This window comes from Eublepharis macularius, chromosome 1 (assembly GCF_028583425.1).
Source record: "Eublepharis macularius isolate TG4126 chromosome 1, MPM_Emac_v1.0, whole genome shotgun sequence".
In the NCBI taxonomy this organism is placed as follows: Eukaryota; Metazoa; Chordata; class Lepidosauria; order Squamata; family Eublepharidae; genus Eublepharis; species Eublepharis macularius.
In genome coordinates this window covers 92,452,397-92,473,970 of record NC_072790.1, presented here as the reverse complement: position 1 = coordinate 92,473,970, position 21,574 = coordinate 92,452,397, and the positions used below count along the sequence as shown (strand labels likewise).

The 21,574-nt window shown below is 42.2% G+C and overlaps 1 protein-coding gene across 2 annotated transcripts in view; it reads right to left on the bottom strand.

The window, feature by feature from the left end:
• The window catches only part of GRIK2 (glutamate ionotropic receptor kainate type subunit 2), a 786,155-nt gene that overhangs the window by 183,272 nt on the left and 581,309 nt on the right, over positions 1 to 21,574 (bottom strand). For both annotated transcript variants that reach the window (XM_054974427.1, XM_054974423.1), the window contains exon 13: positions 17,696 to 17,913. In XM_054974427.1, coding sequence (XP_054830402.1) covers positions 17,696 to 17,913 — 218 coding nt within the window. The remainder of the gene's footprint in view (positions 1 to 17,695; positions 17,914 to 21,574) is intronic.

Below are 21,574 nucleotides of genomic sequence, written 5' to 3'. Positions count from 1 at the left end.
CTATGTATATCTCAGTTTTCTCCCAAATGCTTGCAATATTATTGTCATGAGTCAGCCTCAGCCTCGACTGGCCACCTTACCTCTTGCCCCAGAGTCCTCCTCAGAGGACAAGCAGGAAGAGCCAGCAGAGGCTACTCAAGAGCCAGAGTCAGCCATGGAAGAGCCAGCAGGGTCTACTCCGGAGGCAGAGCCAGCCGAGACAGCTGCTGCTCCCGAGGAAACAGCAGGAGCAGCCAGAAACCTCTGCAGAAGCTGTTGGAAACAAAGACTCCCCCAGAGCAAAAGAGAAACCTGAGCTCCCTGGGCCAGCTGAGAAGAGGAAAAATAAAGCAAAGGCAGCTCTGTGGGAGAGGAGAAAAAGTGCTCATTTGCAGGCACAACACCAGCTGGGGCTATCAGGCAAAGAGACAACACCTGATCCATGTTAGGACAGTATAAGAGAGAGAAGCTGAAGAAGCCAAGGGTGGAAGCAACTAAGCTTGCCACTCCCTGTGACTAGAGCACTGAGCCTGGAAGCGCCTGATCCACCCTTGCCTTGTGCCCTGCTCTCCTTCTTGATTTATCAGACTCTGACCTCAGTCTTCTCTTCTGCCTGTTCCTCTCTCTGACTGACGTATTGGCTCTCATTTGCTGGCTCCTTGACTACTGACTTCCTGGCAACTAACCTTGGCGTGGCTTGTGCACTCCAAGCAACTGCATCTCGCTGGGACCATCTGCAGTACCAGTGAGCCACCTGCCTCTTGTGGCCAGCCCTGAGCATGACAATTATTCTCCTTCTTTCATGTTATTGTCTCAACAACCACCTTATCATGCTGACAGGTGACTGGACCAATCTCACCCACAGATCTTTAAGCTTGCTATGCCCCCTGTCCTAGTGGGGGATTCCCCACTAGGGGTATGCAAGCCCAGCCCAAGAATTGGGTTTTAAAGTAAATTTATGCCAATTCAGAAAAAGCCAACTTTCCCCATTCAGAGACTCCTAGATGCAACCTGGGAACCCGATTCAGAACTCCCAGATAAATCTGGGTTGATCCAGAAAAGAAACTTGGCTTCAGCCTCTGTCTTGGCTGGCTGGCTCCTTCCTGGGCTTTTCTCTCTTTTTTTCCAAGAGGGGAGGAGAAGGAGGGAGGGGGGAGTTAGTGGCCAGTCCCTGCAGGAGTTCTCCTTACCTTGTCAATGGGATTCTCAGATAAAGAGAGAGCCTTTTTCAAACTGCCTGCAAGCACATAGAAAAAGCAAGCTTGGCTTAGAGCAGCCTTCATTTTGTATGGCCTGGCCTGTAGAAAGACTGCTACTGACTGTGTGTTGCTGTGGCTCTCTGATCTGGCCCACTCTCCATTGGGATTTACCTACCTACACCACTAGTGGATTTGCTGCTTGCAGCTGCTGGAAGAAGAGATCTGTGGCTGCCTGCTGGAAGACTTCTGCCTGATTTGAGAACTGTTTTGAGGGGTGGGGTTGGCCTGGTGTCTAGGAGAGAAAGGGTAGGGAAATAGCTTTGTGTAACAGTCAAGCACATTTTTAAAAAAAACACTTTTGCTGTTCTGTGTGTGGGGAGGTAGCTTTTCTAAATTGTTTGCTTGATTGAACTTAGTTGCTGTTCTTGTATTTGCTTATTGATATTTTTCTCCTGTTTCCTTGCATGCTAGATAAAGCAAAGAGAGAGTAGTTGCTCTTTGCCATTTTTGAAGGATTTTGAGAGACTTGGTGTTTTTCTTGTGGTCAGGGGGAAATACCTTTCTCTCTTGTTGCAACTAGCTTTGCCTTTAAGGTAAGAGCAAAATAAGTATTTGTTATATATGCCTGAGTGCATATCTGCCAATAATATTTCTGTATTGCCAATAACGTTTCTGTGTTGGGGTACTGGTCCTCTGAGAGCATGGGAAGCTCTTTATTGATGCGAGCTTAGGCTGTTATCTTGCAAGTATGTGCTTTTGCTTTCCCAGCTGCTTCGAGCAAGTGTCCTTGAATGCCAGCTGCAGCCGGCTTGAGATGTATCTTTCCTGAGAAATGGGATGAGTTCATGTCTAGCCTAAACCTATCTTTTTCCCTGGGCACTTTTGCGCCCAAACTTCAACGGCCCCTGTCCTAAAGGCGGGAAGCTTTCCTATAACTAACACTACCCATCCCATTTACATCATTTCTGCCAATTCCACCTTGAACTTGATTGATCTCAGATAAAATTACTTCACCCAATACACCTGAGTGTTTGCTGTGAAGGGCTTGGGGTTCTACCTACCAAGGACTGACATATTATTGCTTGCTAGTTTAGTTCCTGAAACTGTTCAGGTTTTTTGTGGGAGGTGGGGTGAGATTGCTTTTCACCAAGAGATGTGTTGTTGCTAGGGGTGTGCAACCTGAAAAGATTTGGGGAAAAGATCCCAAAGTCCCCAAAATCCGAAGTGGCATGCCACTTTAAATTCGGGTTTCCAGGTCACTTCGGTATGCTCCGTAAAGATTCGGAGCATAATGAAGTGATGGAGGAGAAGGGAGGGGGAGGCTGCCCCACCCTTTAACCCCACCCACCACCCCACCCCACTTACTTTGTGCAGCCAGGGCTTGGCTGTCAGACAGGGCCTTCCCTCTTGCTGGCGCTGCAGCCAGCGTGGCTGGCCAGCAGACAGGGCCTTCCCTCCTGTTGGCGCTGGACTGGTGTGGCTGGCCGGCAGAGAGTGCCTTCCCTCCTGCCACCGCCATGGCCAGTCGGCAGAGAGGGCCAGCCTTCCCTTCTGCCAGTGCCAGGTAAGTGGAGGGGGTGGGGAGGAAAGGGTGGGAGGGAATGGTTAGGTTTAAAGGGCCCTGCCGCTTGCGAAAGCTTTCCGGATTGGGTCCAATTCGGGAATTTTACCCAAATCAGATTCCCGATGCGCACACCACTAGTTGTTGCACTGCACTACAGTCCTAATTGTTATTCCTGTTATTATTATTGATTTGCTACTATCAGAGTTTTGTGGTGCTCTGTTGTTCAGAGAACTTGGCAAAAGGCTTTTTAATGTAAGATAGATGTAGGCCTTGTTTAACTACAAGCACAAATTAATTTTTAACTTATAAGGATCAAGAGAGTTTTCACTTTAAGAGCTTGTGTAGGAATTAAAAAGGGTTCAGGTGTTGTAATCAAACAGATAACCTCCCCCACCCCGGCCCCACAGGCTTAATAGTCTGCTGCTATCTTGCTCTGGGTTCCCTGCTTCTTGGGTTGCTAGACCCCTTTACCCTCCGGACAGGAGGCAGGAGACCTGGCACTCACCTGTTCTGAAATCTTCACACGTTTGTGCAGAGCACACATGTGCTCCCAGGCTACATAATGACATCACTTCCAGAAAGTGACATCATTGCACAGGTGACATGATACCTCTGGGAGTGGCACAACAGGCCCTGGAGTGCTCCTGCACTTCGCAGCAGCCAGATTCAGCCTGAAACGGGCCTGATTCGGGCCGCTCCAAAGTGCAGGAGTGCTGCCAGGGCAGTGCAATGAGCCCTGGAGTGGTCCTGTGCTCTGCAGCGGGCCGAATCAGGCCCATTCTGGCTGAAATTGGCCAACTGCAGTGCATAAGAGTGTGTCATGCTGCCCAAGAGCATATCCCAGGAGGTGTGTTCCCCTGTCTTTTCCACTGCTGGCCAGGTATGCAAGGGTAGAAGGTGGGAGTGGGGGATCCCCTGCTCTCAGCGAGGAACTGGCAACCCTACTTCTTTCAGTGATGCCAGACCATGCCTAGCCCTTTAGGAAAGAACTTAGTGTACTTAGGCTGAGCTGTTTCAGGATTTCAGGGAGTTGCTTGACTCCTGGAGAGGAATTAAGATTCTTGGTAGTGTAGTTAATTGATACCACTTACCTAAAGAGGGCTGTTAAAAAGAGATTTATCTATATCTAGGTTACAGTCAAAATCATTAACTAGCTTTTAGAGTAGGTACTAGTCAAAGTAGGGTTTTTTTTTGGCTGAGCGTTTTGGATGGGTTGATGAATTTTTTCAGAATAATGTAGCACCCAGGTTGAAGGAGACAGAAAATGAGTGGCAGTAGAATAGAGGGGGGACCTGGGGGAAAGGTGAGGGCTAAGACTAGAGGTATGGTGTCAGTTTCTGTTCCATGGATCTTCCCAAAAATATCCGCACCGATCAGATCAGGCAGAGACAGATTCAGTAAACAGATTTTTTAAAATTCAGGAATCACCGTACAACCAACTAACATAAGGCAATTGCCAAGAATGACTGTTTAACTGTAAGAATGCTGACTATATACTCCTTGCCCCTCCCTTTTCCTATGGAACAGAACTCTTGGCTTTGACAGCCTTTCAACACTAGAAAACTAAACTGCAACTATGTAACTTCCCTACTATAACTGACAGGCTAACTCCTGTCAGACATTAAACTGCAACTATGTAACTTCTGCCTTCTATGCCAGACAGGTTAACCCCTGTCTGACATTCTGTCCCTTTTATTTTCAGCTCCCCCTCAGTTTATCTGGATATCATTTGTGAAACTCCTTAACTAATTTTGGAGCTTTAACATCTTCTGCTCTGACCCATTCTTGGTGACTTTGATTAAAATGTTTCCACCAAATAAGGTATAATAGTTTCCCTTGTTTGTATTTTGAATTAAGAATAGATTCTACTTCATGATGCGGTTGGCCATTCACCATCGCGGGGGGGGGTCCCCAGTTCTGGGTGCCACTGGTCCAGATCTGGTGCCCTTTTTAGGAGGCTGCAATGGAAAACGGGGTGGACACTCTTTAAATCCTTTGGTAGTTTTAATCTTACTGTTACTCCATTAATGATTTCTATTATTTCAAATGGGCCTATGAACCTCCAACCTATTTTTTTACTAGACTATTCTCCCCATAAGTTCTTTGTAGATATAAATACCCGTCCTCCTACTTTTAAGTCCCATTGAGTGAGCACTTCTTGTCTGCTTGGGCCTTGTAATCCTCTTTTACTTTTCTCTGTGAATGTTGTTGTTATAACAGTATTCTGCAAAAGCTAAATTTTCTGTCCAATTATCCTGCTAATAGTTTATATAACACCTTAGAAATTATTCTAATACCTGATTGACCCTTTCCATCTGCCCATCCGTTTCTGGATGGTATCCCGATGACATCCCTTGGGTGATGCTGGTCACTTCCATTAACTGTTTCCAAAATTTAGCAATAAACTGTGGGCCTCTATCCGAAATTACTTTATCAAGGAAAGAGTTAAGCCTCACTACATGCAACATGAACAGACTGTCTAGCTTCTTGGCACAAGGGACAAAATGAGCCTGTTTAGAGAACAGGTCTACCACCACCCAAATCACTGTCTTTCCTTTACTCAGAGGAAGATCTGTGATAAAATCCATTGATACTACAGACCAAGGTCAAGAGGGGTTCTCCATTGGTTGCAACAATTCTGGTGGTTTCCCCCCTCTTGGTTTTCCCATTAAGGATACTTGACAGGTGGCCACATATTGGGACACATCCTTCCTCATTTTGGCCCACCAGAACTGCCTTTGAGTTAGATTCAATGTTTTCAGGTAGCCAAAATGGCCTGCTAGCTTACTATCATGGCAATTTTTTAATATTTTTCCCCTCAGTCCTGGTGGAACATACATGTTCCCATTTTGATACCAACATCCATTTATCCTCTTTTACAATTGCTCTGGTAATCCCTCCCCTGGTTCTTTTTCTAGTTCTCTCTCTTTACCCTCTCTTCCCAATCCATGGAAAGGCAGCGGGGAAGTCCCCTTTCTAGGTTGGTTCCTAGTAACTACTGCCCCCACAATTGGCTGGGGGGAAACATTGTGTCTACCACCTCCTTTCTCTGGCTGGCATGCTGTGGGAGGCGAGACAGGGCATCTGCCAAAAAATTCGTCTTCCCCAGGAAGTGTTTAAGGGTGAAATTAAATTGGGAGAAAAACTCTGCCCATCTTAGCTGCTTCGCTCCCAGTCTGTGCAGTTTTCGCAAAGCTTCCAAGTTCCTGTGGTCTGTCCACACCTTGAAAAGTACCCTGTCCCCTTCAAACCAATGCTGCCATGTGCTTAAAGCCCGTTTAACAGTGGCTGCTTCCTTATCCCAGACCACCCAGTGCTGCTTGGCATCTGAAATTTTTTTTGATATGTAAGCACAGAGATGCATCTTCCCATCTTCTTCTTGTAATAGAACTCCTCTCATAGCCACATCACTTGCATCTACCTGTATTACAAATTTATGAATTTCATTTGGGTGGTGCAATACCTGCTCAGAGGTAAACCTAGATTTTAATTCCGTAAATTCTCTCTGGCATTTCCCAGACCATACTAACTTTGTGTTTGGTTTAGTTCCGTTTGGGCCTCTCCCATTGGTTTTTTAGTAAATCAGTGAGTGGTAATGCAACTTGTGCAAAATTCCTAATAAAAGGTCTATAAAAATTCACGAATCCCCAAAAAAGATTGCAATTGTCTCTTAGTTGGGGGGGGGGCTTCCCACCCCAACACTGCTTCAATTTTTGCCGGGTCCATTCTCAAACCTTTGTGGGACACCTGGTAGCCTAGGAAGTCCAATTCTTTCCTGTGGAATTTGCATTTAGAAAGCTTGGCAAGTAATCAGTGCTGAAGTAGGGTTCTTAACACTTCTCTTACTAGCTTCACATGGGAAGCGAGGTCCTGTGTGTATACCATTACATCATCCAAATAGACCACCACTCCTTTGTACAAATACTTATGCAGAGCGTTGTTAATTAGATTCATGAACACTCCTGGGGCCCCTTGTAGACAAAATGGCATTACTCGGTACTTGAATTTCCCCAGTGGGTTGTTCAATGCCATTTTCCATTCGTCACCCTTTTTTATTCGTACCCTGAAATTTGCATCATGTAAATCTAGTTTGTGAATATCTTTCCTTGAGCTACTACCCCCAAGATATCCCTAATAAGTGGGAGGGGGTAAGCATTAGACATGGAGACCACATTAATTCCCCGATAATTGGTACATAACCTCAACCCCCATCTTTCTTTTTCCTGAATAGCAATGGTGTGGCATGAGGAGATTTCGCTGGGTGGATAAAACCCCTAGCTAGATTTTTATCTATGAACTTGCATAATTCCTCCCTCTCCCCTAAGCCCATTGAATACAGTTTCCCTTTTGGTAGCTCCCCTCACCCCCAGTATTAGTTTGATTGCACAATCAGTTGACCAATGAGGGGGCAGTTCATCTGCATCTCCTTCTTCAAACACTTTGCTCAGGTCCTGATATTCTGGAGGAATCTTATCCCTCTCTTCCACGGTTAAACATATAGCCTTGGTGATAGATGGGGTTGGGAACCCCAATAGTCGCTCCATGTATGTTTATGACAATGTTTCGAGGGAAAATCCAACTCACCTACTTTCTATTTAACATATGGGTCATGATCATACAGCCATCTCACCCCTAGCACCAGCGAGAACTTTGTGGCTGGGCTGACCACAAAAGTCCTGTCCTCCCAGTGGTGCCCTATCCCCATCAGAATCAGTTTGGTTTCAAATCCGGGGGGGGGGGGGGTCCCTTCATGACCGTACCATCCATTTGTTCAAACACTAATGGTTCTGGCAGTTGGTGTACATTTAGTCCCAGTTCAGTCACTAGAGAGGGGGCAATCAAATCTCTAGTATACCCTGAGTCAATCAATGCCCTAACTCGGAGATTGGTCCCCCACCTCGGATTCAGCAGGGCAATGATATGGAAGAATAGAGCTCCCTTCTGTCTCACCTTCATTGGCTGCTTTCCCCACATCGTAGGCATAACTCCTGGCTCATCCTTCGGCCCTTCTCGTTTGGAGGGAGGGGGCTATTCCATTCTTTCCTTAGATCTTGCGGTCGCCCTTCCCCAAGATTCTTTCGATGTCTGGCCTGGTGTTCTAGATGCAGCAACTTCACCAAATGTTCCCTATTCTCGATCTCGCAAGCTAGCTGGATCCATCATAAGGTTTTCAGATCATCATGTACCAGGACCTTAGCCACCAAATCTGGATTTAAGCCATCTTGGAAAAATTCAGTTTTCACTCCCTCTGTCCAATCCCTCAGCTTAGCTGCATTCGCTCTAAACTCGGCTGCATTCTCTTTAAACTTGGCTGCATACTCACATACTGTCCTGCCTCAGGCACTTCAGGAGGGTTCTTGCTCTCTCTTCCTCCAAAGGGTCTTCATATTGCTCTTTAAGAGCTTGCATGAATGCATTTACATTTTGTTGGTCAGGGGCTTGTGCCGCATAGAGAGTTACGTACCATTTGGCTGCTGACCCCCCTAAACAGGACCAAATATAGCTTACCCGGCTGAGGTCACTGGAGAAAGTATGGCCCCACTCTCATAAAAACTCCCCCACCTGTACCAGGAAGTACGCCAGGTCTTCAGGGTCCCCCTCAAATCGTGCTTCTAACTTCCGCCAACTCAGGGGGGCTTGACCCTGGATCAAGGGCCTCACTGGTTGATCATGATAAGATGGTGTGTGGCCTCCCTGTTGAAAGGGTGGTAAGGGAGAATGGTCCCTGAGTAAATTGGAACGTTTCTGTGACAAATCGGCTGGGGCTTTCAATACTTGGGTGCTTTGCAGGAGTTTCTTCATTCCTCCCACTATCTTCCTCATTGCCACTTTAAGCTCTTCTACTTCCTCCCGTAAAGCTCATACTTCCTGGGTGTCACGGACGTTGGAGTCTTCCCCCCGTTTCCATTTCATTCTCTTTCCTCTCATCGCTCAGGATGGCTTCTTCCTTCCCCCCCACTCGGCATGAAAAGCTTAGACCTCCTCCCGTCTCTAAGCTCTCTCTCTGCAGTGGTATGGGAATGAGGCATCCAGCTTCGGGGAGTCACTGCCAGCCAGGGTAGGAAGTCCAGGTCTGTCTGTGATATTATCCTGGACTCCCTCATGTCCTTCACCTTTAGCTTGGATTCCTCCCACTGAGTTCCTTGGTCTCCTTCGGATTTCACCAGACTGCTCTTTCTTGGCTTGACTGCCATTTTGCAGGAGCCAACGGTGTGTCCTCTGGGGTTCATTGGAGGAAAAGATGATTCTCGGCAAAATGTCAGTTCCTGTTCCATGGATCTTCCCCAAACTATCTGCACTGATCAGATCAGGCAGAGACAGATTCAGTAAACAGATTTTTTAAATTCAGGAATCACAGTACAACCAACTAACATAAGGCAATTGCCAAGAATGACTGTTTAACTATAACAATGCTGACTATATACTTCTTGCCCCTCCCTTTTCCTATGGAACAGAACTCTTGGCTTTGACAGCCTTTCAACACTAGAAAACTAAACTGCAACTATGTAACTTCCCTACTATAACTGACAGGCTAACTCCTGTCAGACATTAAACTGCAACTATGTAACTTCTGCCTTCTATGCTAGACAGGTTAACCCCTGTCTGACATGTGGAGGGGAGGGCTGTGGCTCACCCCCATTGCATGAAAGAGGTCTGCCTTGACACAGTTGCCATCCACCAGCCTGGCCTCCGCTTGGCTCATGATAACAAGAGGGCTCACAAGGTCATCTTTGCTGAGTCATCTGCAGGAGCACCACCAATATAGCTGCCTGAGGCAAGAACTAGTACCAGGTATGGACAAAGCTGTGAGAGGAGGAGCCGTGTGAGGTGTCCTTTGGGGTGCACTTTGGAGTTTTCCATGCCTTGAGCTCACCTCAGAGACCAAGAGGATCCTGGATAAACTGGTGAAGGAGCAAACCACTGGTGAGCCTTTTCCAATTTCCTCTGAGGTCATGTTAGACAATGGAGTATAGACCAAAATACAGAAATGGAATCAGATTTGTTAGAACATACCTTGCTGGTTGCTCACTGGTTGTTGAAGCCTGTCTGGTAAGGCTCTGAGCTAGGCCTGACACTAGACACAGAGACACAGTGCTGCATTTCAGTTCCAGGAGTCAATACGTTTGATGAACATGTTTACTCTGTAAACTCATGTTACAGTGTCCAGCTGAAATGCTGACTCAGAATCAGGTCATTTTAGAATGAAGAACTCTTTGATTAATGAAAATACTTTGTTTTCCTAATAATTTGACCATATATATAAATGTTCCCTAAATGCGTATCCAGCAAGAGGTTTTTTAAAAAAAACCATCAGATCAATAGACCATGTATAATAGATACCAATACCTGAGTTTGTGCTAAAGAAAAATTTGGAATTAGAAAATTACAAGCAGGGGACTCACAAGGACTTGCAGGGGCATCTCATGTTTCCCCTTCCACACTATGTCCTTTTTCCCTTCCTTGCCCCCCATAGCCTCTCCCCCTTTCCAGCTTCCTTTTCTCGTTCCCACCCACCTTTGTCTGTCCCCCTGTTTTCACCTTTCCTCTTTCCATCCCAGGCAGCCTCTTCCCTATGGCCCAGTTGCATGGTGGGGAACCTGCAAGGACTTGTGGGGGATACTTCACTTTTCTCTTTCTCCACACTATTTTCCTTCTCCTGGCAGCCTCCGTATGCTCAACTTTCCCTATGTTCTTCTCTCCTATAAACCCACTAAATGACTTATCTTTTACCTGTCCCCCATCTTCATCTATATTTATTAATTCGCTTCATTTATATATTGCATTTCTACACAATGGGGACCAAAAGCAGCTTACATCATTCTCCCCGCCTCCATATTAATCTCACAATAACCCTGAGAGATAGGTTACACTGGGAGTATGTGACTGGATCAAAGTCACCCAGTGAACTTCCACAGCAGAGTGGTGGTTCCCATCTGGAACCACCCCCACATCCTATTCTGAAACTCTAACCACTACACTACACTGAACTTCAGGGTGGGGGAGACTGCTGCTATTGAACAGTAGCAAGCAGCTGGGCCGGGGTGAGTCATGCAAATGATGTATTATCAAGTCATCTGGTGGTTGCTTCTGGACCTGGCCCCCCTGAGTCCTCCCTCAAAGGCCCAAACCGCACTGGAAAAGGCCCCTCCTCCTGCCTTTTACTGACAGAAACCAAGCCTGGAATACTGGCTAAACTGTCATGCTTGCCTAGCAACAGCCATTGAGGGCACCTGATTCTTAAAACTACAGGGGTTCCTTTTATAATTTTGTTTTTAACCCCCCCCCATACTGTTTTTAGCTTTCAGATTTTTCTGCAAATCTGGGGCATTTCTCAGATGTGTAGGAAGCTCTGTCTTGTCCATTCATGGCTCCAGTCTCTGGATTTAAATATCCTAAGATCAGGACACTTGGTTATTAGTATATAATATTAGTTTTAAGAACTAACTTATGTTAAGGCATAACACTTCAAAGACACATCAAAGATATATTTATGGTTTTAATTGTATAAATTAATTCTAATATGCTTTTAAACTGTTGTAATCCACCCTGAGGCCTTCGTGGGGAGGGCGGAATAGAAATCGTAAGTAAGTAAGTAAAATAAATAAATGGCAGCTTTATCAAGACTTCTACTGTTGAGGCCAAAATATTTTTCCTCTTACAATTATAGGATTTTGTGAGTTAAGAGCGTACAGGAGTGGAGCATACATGTCATATCATAGTAGTAAGATCCTATACTAGTACAAATGACTGTTTCTTCAGGTTGACTTGGGGGGAAGGAGTGCTTAAGCCTTCCTCAGACTTGTGAATTCTGTTGTGCCAAAGGCCATTTCCATTCAGAGCAGATTATACACACTAACATGTTGGAAGTCATCAAGAAAGGGGACACCAATTTTAAAAACGAAGACCTCTGCAAAAGGAGCCTATAGCATATAAGGAAGAAATACATACAAATGAAACACAGAGAAACTAGAAGAAGAAAGAAAAGTCTTTTTAAAAAGAAGTTTGGGGAGAAGAGTGGTACTAGCATTTGGGCTAGACAATACTGCTGAGGGGTGGCATTGCCTTAAAATGCTTTTGAGTCTAGCCTGACAATCAGAAAGAATACAAGATCAAAGTCTTCTACCAGACCAAAAATGAAATTAAAGCTGTGCAGTGTTCTTTGGTAACGTAATAAATGCACTGTGTCATTTCTTTATGTCCTGGGACTTTAATCATATTGGTTGCTTCTAAAGAAAAATTACACCCTTTAAACTTTCTCCAAAGTTTGTTTTATGTGACATCTTTAAAATATCCCTGCTATTAGGGCAGCTCTAGATGATTAGTTACTTCTAACAATTTCCTTGGCTTTTTCCCTTGGCTTTCAAAAGCCAATATCCAGAACTTTTGTAACAACATGCACCACAAGGTGTAGTTTCTGCAGTATTTGCACACGGTAAATGTTAATTTGTCTATATTTCCTAGCAGGAGCTTCCACCAAAAGCACATGTTTATGCTTACTTTAAGCTAAAAACATTTTAGCTAAAATAGTGAAATACAACTGATGATCTATGAAATACTGAAGAAATTTAATAAGCCTCTTTAATAGAGAGATTGGTCCATTCTTAACTGCATTCTTCTTCCTTTCCAAACTGCCAGAATAATCATGTATTACACATAAAAACAAAAGCAATTAGTATCATTTCATCCATTCTTCTCCCTTGTAGAACAATAGAGGATTTATTTGACCTTTTCTAAAACACTGTTAAGAAATCTATTAAAACTATTAAGTTTCTTCACCACACCCCATTAAAAATGTTCTAAATTAAAACAATCTCTATTGTCAGGTTCAGAATGCTTTCTCTAATGTTATAACCAAAGAGACTCCATTTTAATTCCTTTAGTATTCTGAGTGCTTTATTCATAGGTGCCAAGACGTTCCCTAGCAGCTATATCACAGAAGAGGATGTTTTGGCTACAGCTTTGCCAGCCTTGGGTAACTTTCACTTTCTCAGCTTCAAGCGGATTGTTTTGAGAACTATGGGGGGAGGTTGGGCTTGCTGGGGTTTGATACTCTGTACCTTGTTCTATGCCTATCATTCGTAACAATACACGTGTACCAGTCCAGATATTGCATCTGGGCCAGTGGACTATAATGGTTGCTTCTTTCAGTAAATCTTTTGAAAACAACGGACTCTTGTCTGATTGCAGAAGGTAGTCTGGATACAACTATTATTTAGCCACAGATCTGACATCTATAAGAAAACTCTAAAAATGTATCAGCTCATCTTTATATATTTCCTTCTAATGTACTCTGAAGAAATGCTTTTATTTGTAGGTTTGGACTGTGTCAGAACTTTCACCACCAGTTTAAAAAATGTTTCTTAGCTGAGAACAGGTAGGAGTGCAGGAGGGAAAGCTGGATGTTTTCTGAACCACACCCAGTCACATAGATGTGACCAGAAGAGTTTCTCCTAAAGGCTTACCTTTATAGGTGTGTGAATGGAGGAGACTTGGAGGACTAAAATGCCAGAAAGGTTTCTTCCTGAAAACTCCAGGAAAATCTTCTCTGACTTGAACATTTGATCTGCCTAGAAAGTGGGCAAAGGGAGGGTATAATACTTCCTGCTACAGGTAGGAGGGTCTCTTTGGCTGACTTGAGCTGGCCTTGCGGGTAATAACCATGTGGAAGCTCAAGGCTTGAATCCAGAGGGGTATGAGGATTTCTCAATAAGCTGGAACTTTCCAAGATAGATCATCTAAGTTAGATATGTACAAAGAGAGGGAGAGAGGAATTGTATTTTTACCAATTTCTTTTTGAGTTCCCTTTCATGCTTTGGTGATGTGCTTAAAAGTGTTAGTGTGAACATTCTTTTTGTCTTTTCATTAATAAATGCTTTAAAAAAAATTTAAATGCTGGCAGCTCTTCTGTGTACTACATAGAATCTCACCGCTTGACCACACTATCTAACAGAGGTACCACAGGAAGGTGGTGGTGTGTTGACAGTTGGCTGAGCCCCCAGTAGTGCACAAGTGCAGTAAACAGTCCCTGCAGTAGCTGGGTTCTGGGTAGCAGGAGACTGGCACAAGCCAGGACTCAAGAGTGGCAAGCCTGCACAGGGGAATGGGTATTCTCGGCTCTCTCCACCAGCAATTCCCACTAAAACCAAGTGGTGGCAGTGGGCACAATAGAGAAGGAGCAAAAGATCCTGTGACGGTTGGGGGGCACCACATGGGTGGCACATGCCAGGAGGAGACTTGGACTGCCACTGGTTATCTGTAGACACTCCAGAGAGCAAGAAGGAACAAAGTTCACAGGTCAATGGGGCTGTTCCTCCACATGCACCAAGAGTATAGTATGTAGTAAAGACACACTTGGAGTACCCTCCTCTTCGGTGATTTTGTACACAAATTTTACACTCAGGGCCACAACTTGTTGGAAAGCAGTGATGAATGAAGAAGAGATAGTAACTTGTTATTCCCTTTCCCATGCTTCTAAGACATATATCGTTAGACATCCTGAGACATCGGATTACAGTGTGTAGAGGTGGATACTATTGTGGATCATTGTAGATCATTGTGATCATTGTGCATCAGTCCTAACTCTTGAATAATTCTTTGCACTTTGACTTTTAAAACAACTAATATTACACTGGCAAATGTAGTGTTCATGGGTAGAGATGGTCACGAACAGAAAAAAAATGAACATGATGTTCGTTGTTCATTGCCATCCACCAACAGGGACTCATGAACAACCATAAACATGGTTCTGTCCATGAACATGTTCATGGTTGGCTGTTCGTGGGGGCCAGCAGGCTCTCCTCCAGCCATCATCCAAGTCAATATCCCTACTGCACCACTCCCAGAAACCTGACCTGAGCAGGCAGCAGGAAAGGTACCAATAATAAATAATAGCTTGGCCCAGAGCCTGGCAGCAGCCCTAGAACCAGCTCCAATGCACTCTATCAAAATGCCAACAGCAGCTGTCTCTCCCTCTCCAAAGCCAGAGCTGAGAGCCCCCCTCCCCCTATTCTTTGTAACAAATTTGGAGCTCCACACTTGAAAGGAAGACCTGCCTATCAAGCTAAATTGGGCTTAGATTGGGGTTTCCAGAGCAACAGCAGGAGTTCAGACAGATTTCAGACAATCCCTGCCTAAGTTGCCAAGGGAATTGATTGCAGGTGCCAGACTGTCTGGCTTGATGAACAGCAACGAACGAGGCTTGCAATGACCACCTGTTCATTTAGAATGGTGTCTCATGAACAGTTTGTTCATGAACAGCAGATTGGGCTGTTCGTAGCTTTTTTGTTCATATTGCTGTCCGTGCCCATCTCTATTAATGGGTCTAATCAGTAAATGGTTTTCTCTCAGAAACAAAAGACAACATAATTGCCTAATTTTCTACCAGTCTCTCAGTACTGCTACAATGTGCAGCCCACCAAACAGAAATCAGTCTACCAGTCATATGGCCAATCCCATCAAAATCTAAGTAAACGTTTTGTTGCCTTTGGTTTGATGGGTACTCTTAGAGCAAATTGCCAAAGCTTCATCACATCACATCATATACAAGGGAACTCTAGAATACATTTTCTTTTCATCGCAAGTAAAAATGGTTTATATGGCTTATAGTCCTACAAATGATTTTTAAAAAATCGATAAACAACATGGAGTAATAATTGTATCTTAATGAGCCTCCCTCAGTAACAGACTTACAGATCTGTTAAGTATATTTAAAGAAGAAAGTCTGGTTCTGTATTTTGGTATAGAAAAGAAAACCTGCACAGAAGCAAAAGAGCCATATGAATGTATTATCACATGGATAGTGGTGGGGAATATACTCATGTACAAAATAAATTGTGCTACTGTCTCCAAAACCATCAGTTAAGGAAAAAAACTGTAATTTATGAAAAGCTTGCCTTCAAAGATGCCTACACTGGCAAACATATGCTACAAAACTAGATTTGGTGAGTGTCTTACAAGAAGCACACATCTCACCATACAGCTCCACAAAAGATGCATGACCCATATAAATTGAATTCAGAAAGTAACTTGGTCTTATTTTGCAGATATATATACACACGGCTTTTTTTCTGGGAAAAGAGGTGGTGGAACTCTCTATTATCACATGTGCACGTGTGAAGCACATGCGTACTCCCAGAAATGCATGATGATGCCTGGAACCCAGCACAATGCATGACGACGAGATAAATATTAGTAATCTTGGAAAATTACACTATGAGAAAGGGTTTTTTTTCCTTTCTGTATCCTCTACAAAAAGTGAAATCTACCATTCCCTTTCCCAAACATTTCATTTCTTTGGAATCATATTTTAAAATATGAAAGGAAGAGGGGTCCTCTAAAAATCCAAATCCCATCTCACAAATCTAAATTCTAACAGATTCCCTCTGCCAGTGTAGAAAAAAAATTCCAAAATTCTTTCTCAAAATTCCAGAGTTTGAAATGCCTAATCTAATGAATATTGAATTTTCAAATTTTCAGGGAGGGTTTTGCTTTACTGGAGCAATTCAAAATTAGATACTCAACTTTAGCTGCATTAGATTTGTACGTAGTTTAAAATGGCTTTTTTTTTGTTGCCTGCCAACTCCACCTTGCCAATGGCTAAGCTGTTGTGACATTGTGAAATGCTCATAAATATTCCAGTGTCCCAGACAAACAATATTAATAAAAAATTCCTTGACACACACATGTCCACTGCAATTTCAGTGATGTTAATCAGCTGACAGTGGGGAGAACCATTTGAGTTACAGCTATTAAGACATTAGAACACCTATATGCTGATGAATGTATTGATGAAAGCCTTCTGTGACTTGGACACAGCTATCCATTCCTAGCATAAAACTGGAATAACATAACTGAAATTTTAACTAATACAAATAACCATAACTGATATATTTAACTTATACAGAACCAATCTGCATTCAAAAGCTCTGGGAACCATAACAATGTCAACTTCAGTCAACTAAAGAATGAAAGCAACACACACACACACGGACATGCACAGCCGCACCCACTCCCATAAAAAGAAAGCAGAATGAACTCAAAGCAGCATACACACACAGCCCCAACCAAATGAAAATAAAACAGAATGAACTCAAAGCAGCACACACATACCCAGAAACCCCTGAATGAAAAAAAGCAGAATGAACTCAAAGCAGCTTAGCATCCTCTGGAGAGCCAGCCCCAGCAGCAGTGCTTGCACTCTCTCTCTCTCTCATGAATGAAAAAAGCAGAATTAGCTCAAAGCAGCAAACCTCCTCTGCAGAGCCCGCTGGGCCAAAGGAAGAAGGAATCACGTGGGCAGATACTAGAGCTGCCGGAACGGTGTTCCGGAGCATTCCTCCTCAAAAAAGCTCTGTATATATAATAGAAATGTGAGCTAAGCATGAGATAACACACTCTACCTGGACAATTTTAGTTTTATGTTAGTTAGAAACCTGTTTTTATACACATGCTTCAACAAATAAAATTATTTTCTGTACTGTTTTACTGTGTCACAACAAAATCCCAAGAAATGTGTACCAGTCTAGCTTTTAGGATGAAGAATGGGGGTCTCTTCATTTTCTCACAAACACAATGTAAACAATTTTCCATACTGAATTGCCATTATGAATACATAAAATGTTGAAGCAAAGGAAGGAAAGAAGCATTCACTTTTTCCTTTGATATGATATACAGCAAAGATGTACATGCTAATCCTATGCATGTTATCCAGAACTAAATTTCACTGTGTTAAGTGGGGCTTACTCCCAGTAAGTGATCAAAAGTTTACAGACTTAAGGTGATACTTTACTTCAAGAAAACTGCTTTTGATCATTAAGGAATTTTAATGCATAAATCAGACATGTTGCCTTTGAAAACTTGCCAACACATGATGCCTTTCTTTGGTTTTGATGACTAATGTTCATACTATACAGCAATAGTGACCTTTCCCCCCAATTAAATCATAAGGGCCTACCTTGAAAAAAGTCATTGTTGCACCATCTTCAACAGCTCCATATTCAATCTTTGTTTGCTTTGCCAAATCATCTGCCGAATCAATGGGGGACTCCATGCGCTCCACTGTCAGAAAGGCGGCTAGATTAGCAGTGTACGAGGAAATGATGATAAGTGTGAAAAACCACCAAATGCCTCCCACTATCCTGGTGGAGAGGGCTTTGGGCATGAGCTCGGAACCTAACGAAAATCAGGGGGAAAAGATGAATCCAGAGCATAAACAGTATGATCTTATTGTTAGAATTCAGTGCTTTTTGCCACAGTGGTGAGAATGGCATTATTAAGCAAATAAATTTTAAAAAAATTACATGCTTATGAATTACATACCCACAGTGGAACATTTTTAAAAAATTACACTCAAAAGGAGGGGGGAAGGTTAGGTACTTGTTGAGTTCATGAAATGCAAAATATAGGAATGGAATTGGAGACCCACATCAATGTTGCGTCACAAGACTGTTGATGTGTACTATTTTTAAATGAAAGAGACAATGAAAAACAAAATGATAAAGAGCAGATATTGAGCTGTTAAACAGAAGCATTGCTTCAAAAAACAAAACAAGCAGCAACCCTGAGCCTGTCAGTTAGTAATCACAGCAGCTCTTACATAATCTTTAACTTCAAAGCATTTATGATAAAGCAGCTCACAAAATGTTTTGACTCAACAAATAAGCTGTTGCCACAAACAAACAAACCCCAAGCTCTGGTTACAAGGGAACTAGGAAAAGTGTATCAGAAAAAGATGATACCGAGCGGGATACTACAAACCTGATTATCTTATGCAACATTTAAAAAATCACCACATTGAAGCAATATGGAGAAAGTCAATGGTAAAAGAAAACATCTCCCATCTCTCTGACTAGCTCCACAGTTCAGCTTAAATAGGAGTGGCCAAGCAACATTGAAAAAATAAATATTATTTATTACTTAGACAGACTAGAAATGCATTGCTGGAGTTGCCTGCTCATGGCGCCAAAAACAGAGGGGGATCAATTCCAGTCATTTGATTGGTAAGGTACATCACAATGCTAATTTAGCACCTAATGATACTACTGGTAGCACATTGCATCCCTTTGCTTCAATATTAAGAGCACCAACATTTTTTTTTAATTTGCAAAAATACAAATGTAAGTTGACATGCATGAAATTCTTGAATATGTAAAATTGAATCTTTCAATTAACGTATAGCAGCAAGGCAAAATATACATTTTCCCACAATGCACAAAGAATGTTGCAAGGCATATATGCAACAATATTTTCTTTTTCTAAAAAAAGAAATATATATATATATCTGCAGGGTCATTATTATAAGGTATTAGAATTTTTAGTTAATTGCCAAGGGTTTTCCCCCCTTTAATTTTTTGTTTAACTTGGGTAAAATGGAATGAAGGCAAGATGGACTATTTTATTCCTGATTAATTACACTGTTTATAATATTACAACAGTTAAGGAACTGGTCCAGCAAGGTAACACATCTTCCAATGAATGGAGCTTACGCCAAACTTAACATCAATTACAGAACAGAAAAAGAAGGAAAGAAATGAAAATAAAAAAGAAGTGGTATCATAACTGGACTATTCAATTCAAAACAGCCCATCTTACCCTGCAGTTCATCTTACCCTTGCTGTTTCAAACAAAAAAAGATGATAGACTTGGACATGACAGCCAACTCCAGCGCCAGACTTTGCCTAGAATTCTGCAAGGAAAAAAGTAGAAAAGTACCTTTCTGATGTAGTTGCTCCTAGGCCCTGTCAGTCAGACACTTAGACACTATATCACCACTAATATTGCCAAATGAGCTCAGCGGCTTTTACCGTTTTCTTAAAAATCAACACTTAGGAAAGTCAAACAAGACTTGGAAGCAAAGAACAATAGAAATGTTTGCCATAGTTGCCCCAATTACCACAAGTTCATATCTTACCCAAGGATTTAAAGAGCGTGCACCAAAGCCTGTGAAACAGAGCCTGGTTAGGGGCTGACTGTCATGTACCCAAGGTAACGTCATGTCCAGCACTATATCCCACAATTTCCTGGGAGCGAAGGGACGTGGGCAAGGAATGTATGAGTTTCCTCTATCATGTAGCCTCCAGCATTCACGGAAATGTGTTAGGACAATATGAAAATGATGCATGTTTTAATGTGTTATCAGTAATTATTGAGCTTTTATAGTATTTTTAGTTAAGAGTTACACCTGATTCATTCCATGTGCAGAGGCCAAGTAGGGATTTCATCTATTTTTCATGTCCAAATCTAGTATTTAATACCTCCCTCCCATTCCTCTCAATCCATCTTTTACTGGAAAACCCACCTCATGGGCTACACCAAAGTGTAAATCAGCAAAAGAAAAAGTACATAAATATTAGGCTACTTAATTTCCTTATTATTTATTAAATGAAGTTATTGCCTTGTCACTTCAAAGTAAAAGACAATATCATATCTCCTAAGAAAGAAGTTTTATTATTGAAAGTATTTTCCCCCCTCTTGACTAAGATCTAAAATAACAAACTATTTGTATCCAAGGGTTCACTGGGCTCCTACGTCTCATTCAGCAAGCTCCCAGTTGTCTTGTGACAAACCACTTTTGAAACTGTAGTGACTTTGAAAAACAATTTCTAATATGGTGCAGGACTGCTGTTCAAAGAAATAAATGTGTTTTTTTTTTAAAAAAAAAACCTGTTACACATGTCTAAAGTAGCTTGTGTGATAGTAGTCCATGTCACACTAATGATAAGGCTTGTTGCCCTAATGTGCTTGTGATGGGGACCATGACTTGTTGAGCAGAAAAGTCTGATAACCATGTTACACTGGCCCCTGCAGATATTCCATATCAGTTCAAATGTTTTTTTGACTGGGATGTAACGATAAAACTGGAGTTCTGATAAATTCTGTGGGACCTAAAATTTCTGTTCTAGACACAATGAACATATAATGTTCTATGAGATTTCTAGTGCAAATGTAGGAAAAACAAAATTTAATGTTAATGAACCATTGCTTTTTTTCATGGTTCCCTCACTGTTCATACTTTTTTGGTCATTTGTTACATTACTGCCCCTCTGATAGCAAATTATGGGTTGGATCCAAAAGGGAACTTACACCAGAAGAATGGCACTTCCATCAGGGAAGGAGAGCAACTGCTGACTCCCTCTTGGGTTTGAAGGGACAATTAGATGTTTTTTGTCATTTTATACCTTTTCAACTCTTCATTACAAAATAATTATTAATTTTCAGGATATAAATAGATGGGGCTGAAAGTGAGGTTTCAGTTATCATATAATATAATGAAAATTGCATACATACAGAATTTCTCCTATCTAGTCTTACCATTTCCCATCCCAGATCTTTAAATATGGTTCACAGATTGAATAATTACATAAGTTGTATTCACTAGATTCTATTTACAACTAGAGATTTTTTCCCCTAAGGCAAAGATTACATTTATTAAAGGTGAAATGATACTATTGTTTTATAGTGCAATGTATTAGGATCATCACTTTGCTGGGTACCCTACAGCACAATTTGATTACTGCTTCTGATAGCAGCCACTGATAGATGCTGAACATTTTCTGAACATTTGTCACCAAACTTTTAGAAGCCTTTAGGAATAAGGATTATTATAGACCATATAGAACATACTGTGTTCACATAGTCCAGCCACAGTAAAATAATATTTTAAATCCCATTCATTTGACTGGAAGAGTCTTGTATACAGTTTATTATCCCCCCATTGAATGAATTTAATTGCTTAACTCTGCTCATTGTTTTAGTCATTGTAGGTCTTCATGCACTATTTTAAAAGCAAACAAAAAGCCATAGTAGTTTATAAGAGCTACAATGATTTATTAAA